The 6,281-nt window shown below is 32.7% G+C and overlaps 1 protein-coding gene across 1 annotated transcript; it reads right to left on the reverse strand.

Annotated features, from left to right (window-relative positions):
• Window positions 1-2,282: 2,282 nt before the first annotated feature.
• LOC107869748 (transcription factor MYB56) lies at window positions 2,283-5,282 on the reverse strand. The gene is made up of 3 exons (XM_016716200.2): window positions 4,082-5,282; window positions 3,199-3,738; window positions 2,283-2,715 (listed from the first exon to the last, which is right to left on the reverse strand). Exons 1-3 carry the CDS (start codon window positions 4,563-4,565, stop codon window positions 2,381-2,383), a joined length of 1,359 nt encoding a protein of 452 aa, XP_016571686.1. The 5' UTR covers window positions 4,566-5,282; the 3' UTR covers window positions 2,283-2,380.
• Between the last annotated feature and the right edge of the window lie 999 nt (window positions 5,283-6,281).

A 6,281-nucleotide genomic window follows, 5' to 3' on the forward strand; every position in this document is an offset into this window, starting at 1 on the left:
GAGGGATATTTTTGATCCTTTACCCTTTGATGTATCTTTAGATGATCATAATTTTGAAAAATCTTCTTTATTTTATTAAACTTAGTATCAAATTAAAATAGAGTATGATAGTTTAAATATTTTATTTTTTTGGAAACTTGCAAACTGAAGTTTGGCAAAACTTGAAACGAACGCCACCTTAGTTTCTGCCTTTCAAAACAGTGTTTCTTGTAGTATAACATAACAATTTTATGATGTTCTATTTTTTTCAATAATTTCTTTATCCCTCTCCCACATGATTGTTGTAATTAAATTACAAGTAACAGTTAGTTATTTTTTGGGTAAACGAAACACACCACAAACACAAACACAAGAAAGGTCCATGTGTGTGTATGTAAAGATGAAAGAAAGTAAGAAGATGATTAGGTCAGCAAAAGCATGTGTGTCAACTCATTTGTAACAGAAAGTTGAGACATGCACATTTTGCAATCTCTCTTACTATTATCATCATCATCTCTCACTCACTGGTCCACCAAATTTTATGCGTATTACAGGAAACTAGCTCTATGCATGTCTACCCCACCCCCTCTCATCCCTTTTCACTTTTCATTTATTTTCTTTGAAAGGGTTGGGTGGGTTTTCTCTTTTTGTTTGCTTAATCATCCGGTGCATGGGTGTACGCAATCTTATTTTTTCTTATGAATATAAAGAGACTATTATTGATAGAACCTCGACTCCAAAAGAGATTATTTCGACTTCAAATTTACCTTTGGAATTATCCTCTATATCTTGTGAATATAAAGAGATTACCTCGACTTCAGACTCACATTTGAAATTATCCTATCTTATGAATATAAAGAGACTTCTACTGATAGAACCTCGACTCGATCTAGACTCACCTTTAAAATTATCCTATCTTGCGAATATAAAGAGACTTTTACTAATAAAACCTCCACTCCGGACTCACCTCTAAAATTATCCTATCTTGTGAATATCAAGAGACTTCTACTAATAGAACTTTTGAAATTATATCCTATCTTGTAAATATAAAGAGATTTCTACTGATAGAACTTTGACTTCAAACTTACCTCTAGATTATATTGGGTATATTATTATTGTTGATTCAACGGTGGAACCACATAAATATAAGGATGCAGGTCAGTCAAACACATCTTGTTGAATAACTATACTTTAGTCAATACCTCTTTTTACCATCATCCTTTATAGTAATAATTTTTTTATTACAATGATAAATCTTTTTTATGGAACAGATCTTTCATATTACGTTATATTATGTTCTCCAAATTAGTACGACACTAAAGCGCCAAAAATTATTCAGGCAATTAAAAATGTTATTATAGAGAGGTTTGAATGTATTCCGATTTCAATTTATGTGATATTTTTTTAGTCGATTCTGAAAATAATGATGCACTTCTAAATTTGAAAATAATTGAGCAAATAAATTTCATTTTATCCTTATTTAGAAGTTTTCATAGTCCTACAATTTTTTGGTATACTTAAGACTATGCACTTCAAAAAATCTATAGCCACACAAATAATATGACATATTTTAGACTATAAATTTCAAGTCTTTGTTTCTTTCTTAAATTTTGTGTTGATCCAAACCACAAAGAAAATATCATGTATGTGTAATAAGTAATGCATAATTTATCTTAAATTTCGTTAATTAGCAAAATTTTTAACTTCGCGACTAACAATAATCCGCTATGTAACCACTTTTCTCAACTAATCCAAATTTAAGTTACGTGGTATATTTTGGTGTATGATTGGGGGGGTGGGGATGAAATGAGAAGGAATTGTCTTGTATTGAACTGTTCAGTGTTGGAACAATTCCAAATAAGCACTCTCATGTTGGTGACATAAAGATTCTGTGAAGGCCAATGTATGTTAAACAGTTACCATAATTGAATGCATAAAATAGCAAGTTTATAAAAGATTTTGGTGTTCAGTACCCCTGAATTTCTGCCTGTTTTTTTGCAGGTTCATGAGAAAAGGATGGTCTTCAATTTCCCCACTTTTCTTGCTTTGTCCCCCCACCCCCACGCCACAACTCCATCACCCCACTCCCTATGCCCAAAAATTATGAACTTTACTGTTATGACACAGTGTAACACTATTTGATCTCACTAACTAAAACAAAGAAGTGACAACACCTAGTTGCTAACAGTTTTGCAAAGTTGAGTTATTTTATCCGTTTGATATTTCAGTGTCACAAATTTGAGGGGCATATAACAACTGAATGAAACTAAAAATACTACTAGTACTACTACACGTTACACATGTTACTAATAAAATACTGTTACCATTTCATTGTAAGAGAGACTCAAAGGGGGGTCCTTTTTCTTGATGATTTTCATGAAATTTTTTATCAATTATTGATTCAAGTAGCTCCTACTCCAAGAAAGTCTATAAATGGTGGTGCAATTGTGCTATTATCACTGTTGTTGTTGTTGTTGCTGCTGCTTCTTCTGTCCTCCTCTTTTACTAGTCCTTCTGCTTGTGCTGCTGAGGGTGATGATGAGATTTGTGTTCTTGACGTTGTGACATAGGGAAACTGCAAGTATTGTGACTGTTGTTGCATACTGTTCATCATCATTAATGAATTAGATGGTGGAGTAGGATGGTGGTGTTGGTGACCAGTAATTTCCATTTTCCTATCCCAAGATTTGTTCCCTTGCTGGTTTAGAATATTCATCATCTCATTCCCACAATGACCTTTCAACAAAAACAAAAAATCAACATTCATACTATAATCATAAGGAACAAAATAAAAATTTTCTAGTTATCAGAGGCTAGGGACATATATAGGAATAATGTCAATTTTACAATTTCGTCCATTATTTTGCAAAAAAAAAAATTGAGTTTTATTCACAAAATGAACTCTTTCTTCACTGAAATTCATGTTCATACACAATTTTTCAACTTCCAAATAATCTTCTATAGACTTCAAACTTAGTTTACCTTTTTTTTTTTTTTTCAACCTCGACCAAATGTTGTCCGAAAAGTGTGAAAGGGAAGAAGACCGTAGTGTAATTAAGTTAATGAACAACAACAGCATACAATAAGGACTGAGGAACATAGATTGTAAGTACACTATCAAGGTTGTTACCAATAGACCCTTGTCTCAAGGAAAAAAAAGTCCAAATCAGAATTTAAGTTGATGAAACAAATTGTTAAAAGGGATGGACCGAAATATACCTGCAGGTAATGAGTCAAAAGGGGGAGCACAAAATGGTGAATAAGGAGAAAGGAGAGTGACATTATTGGTGCTGCTAGGGGTTGCTGCTGCTGCTTCTCCAGCAGAAACAGTCATGTGGGGTGAGCCATTTGGTTCATAAACAACCCAACCATTTGGACCATCATTATTTATTTTCACACTAGTAGTATTAGCAGTGGCACCAAATTGGTTAACAGAATTTTGGCAACTGATAATTGGTGCTTGTGCTTTGCCACTATCTGCTTCTTCAACTACTAGTGTTGATCTTCTATAAACAAATTGTCCCATTTTCCTCCTCCTATAAGCACTTGATTGTTCTCTATATTTTCTAGCCATTATTACATGCCAATGATTCTTCACTGCATTATCTGTTCTCCCTGGAAATAGCCTTGCTATCATTGCCCATTTGTTACCATACAATCTATGAGCTGCCATTAATCTTTCCTCTTCCTCTTCACTAAATGCCCTCCTGTTAATTCTTGGATCCAACTGGTTAAACCACCTCAATCTACAACTTTTTCCTTCACATCAAAACAAGAAAAATAAACGTCAACTTAAAAAGGGACAAGATTCTTAAAAAAGTTGCACTAACAACATACTCAACGTATTCCATGATTCGAGTCTTGGGAGGGTAGCGTGTATGCGGACCTTATCCCTATCTCAAAAGGTAGAGAGGTTGTTTCGGACAAACCCTCGGCCAGAATTTTGAAAAAGATACAATAAGAACATAGTCAATGTAATTCTAAGAGTCAGTCTAGATAAGTGTCTGCACAAACCTTACCCCTACCTCGAAAGATAGAGAGGCTATTTCCGATAGACCCTCGATGAGAATCTTGAAAAAGATGAGATCTTTTTTTTGCTTACCTGATCTTCCTTCTAACTTTTCTGCTATAAGATTCCAATTCTGAGGGCCATAAATAGCAACAAGTTCTTTAAGTTGTGCATCTTCAGCTGGTCTCCAATGGCCTCTAGCACAAAGCTTTGATTGACCACTCTCTGTCTCCTTACCATTATTACCACCACCACCACCACTACTGCTATTATTACTATTAAAAGTACTATGCAGTGTAATTTGTTTCTCTTCATTGTAGCAAGAAGCATTAAGATCAATACTCTCATTATTTTCTTCACTATTTTGGACTTCATCAAGATTCTGACAACAAGAAAAAACTGCCCCACCTTTATTCAAGAATTGAAAATCCCAAGAACCCTTCCTCCCTTTACCCTCGTCAACACTTTTGGGAGTATTTATGGAAAGTGAATTCATATCAGCAAAAAACATCCCCATTGAAGTAGAAGCACCACCCATAGGAGAACAAGAACAAGAAGATGATGATGTTGATGACATGAAATTTTTTTTGTGCTTTAGGATTTCATCTTTACAACATTCTTGAACAATAAATGGTGAAAATGAGCTAAGGAAGGAGGTTTACTACTTTTTTTCTATATCAAGGAAACAACCCCCAATGAAGTAGCAACACCCCTAGGAGAACAATAACAAGAAAATGATATTGATGACGTGATCTTTTTGAGCTTAAAAATTTGATCTTCACAACATTCTTGAACAATAAACGATGAAAATGAGCTAAAGAAAGAAGCTCTACTACTTTTTGTAATCAACAAACAACCCGCTTTGAAATAGTAGCACTCATAGTAGAAGAAAGACAAGAAAATGATGCTGATCTTGTTAACATTCTTGAAGAACAAATCATGAAAATGAGCTAAGGAATGCCCTTTACAACATTCTTCACATCAAGAAAAACACACACAAAAAAACAAGAAAAGGTTGTTTGTTTCTTCTCCTAACAAGAAACCTCAAAAACTCGTATATTTTTCACAGCCCCTTTTGCCACTTTGCTTCATCTATGAACTTTTGAGGAAATTGGTTAATTGTGCTGGTGTTTGTGTGTGTTTATGTATGTGTTGTTTTGACAGGAGAAACACTTAACAAACCTGATGCTAACTGACCCCAAATACTTAACCCACTTATTTATATAAAAACTCATCAAAGGCTTTTTTATTTTTTGAAAGAAATATGAGTACTTTTTTTTTAATGTCGACAGCATTATTTGGTGCAACATGTCTGAAATAAGCAAAATTAAAACGTTTGATAAGTGTATATTTTAGTCACAAGAGGACATTATATTATGTAGTTTTTGAACTTAGGTTATTATATAGAAAAAGGGTTTTTAAGAATGAGTTGTCAGTATACCTTTATTAAATATACTATAATGAGATTTTTTTTTTTTTAAAAGTGCTCTTTTCTTCTTGATATCAGCTTAAACAATTAGAGGGTATGGTTTAGACAATTCATTTTTTATAAAAGTATTTTCTATGCAACACTTTACGCTTCTAAAAAGACAAAAATAACACTCATATATCCGATCAATGAATTAGTTAAAATGTGAATAAGCTTGTACGATATTATCATATTTGTCTGATAATTGGGCATGAAATTTAAAAAGAAAAAAAACTTACTTTTGAAACTTATAGAACCATGATTTCAATTTTATGAATTTTGAACTTTAAAACAAAGACTTCAAGTGTTAATAATATAATTCTAAATTTTATACTTTTTACAAATTCAATGAATTTTTTTATCATAGATATACTATTTGAGCAAAAATTATTGACTTCGACCGAATATGTCTTCAAACTACTAGCTTTGCCTATTCTAAAATAAATTATATTTATGTGGTTATAACCATCTCATTAAATTAAAACAAATATTTTAAAGTTATTATTATTATGTACTATACAAAAAGCTAAGTGATTTTTTTAAACTTTAACTATTATAGAGAAAATATTGTTTCAATGGGGACCCAAAAAAATACTTTACGAGAGGAAAAAGTATAATAACAGAAAAGCAAAAACATGTCACTTGCACGTGTGAGATTGAGTCAGGATATCATTTTATTTTGTTTTTGTAATTTGGATTTTATCCCATAATATTAATATATCAATGTGGTCATAGTCATTATATACAGTGAGGTGGTGGGGGTGGAGTGGGGTGCGGGGTTGGGTAGGGATAGAAGGGCTTTTAGGCTGTCTCACTCCATACTGA

This window comes from Capsicum annuum, chromosome 11, assembly GCF_002878395.1.
Source record: "Capsicum annuum cultivar UCD-10X-F1 chromosome 11, UCD10Xv1.1, whole genome shotgun sequence".
Classification (NCBI taxonomy): Eukaryota; Viridiplantae; Streptophyta; class Magnoliopsida; order Solanales; family Solanaceae; genus Capsicum; species Capsicum annuum.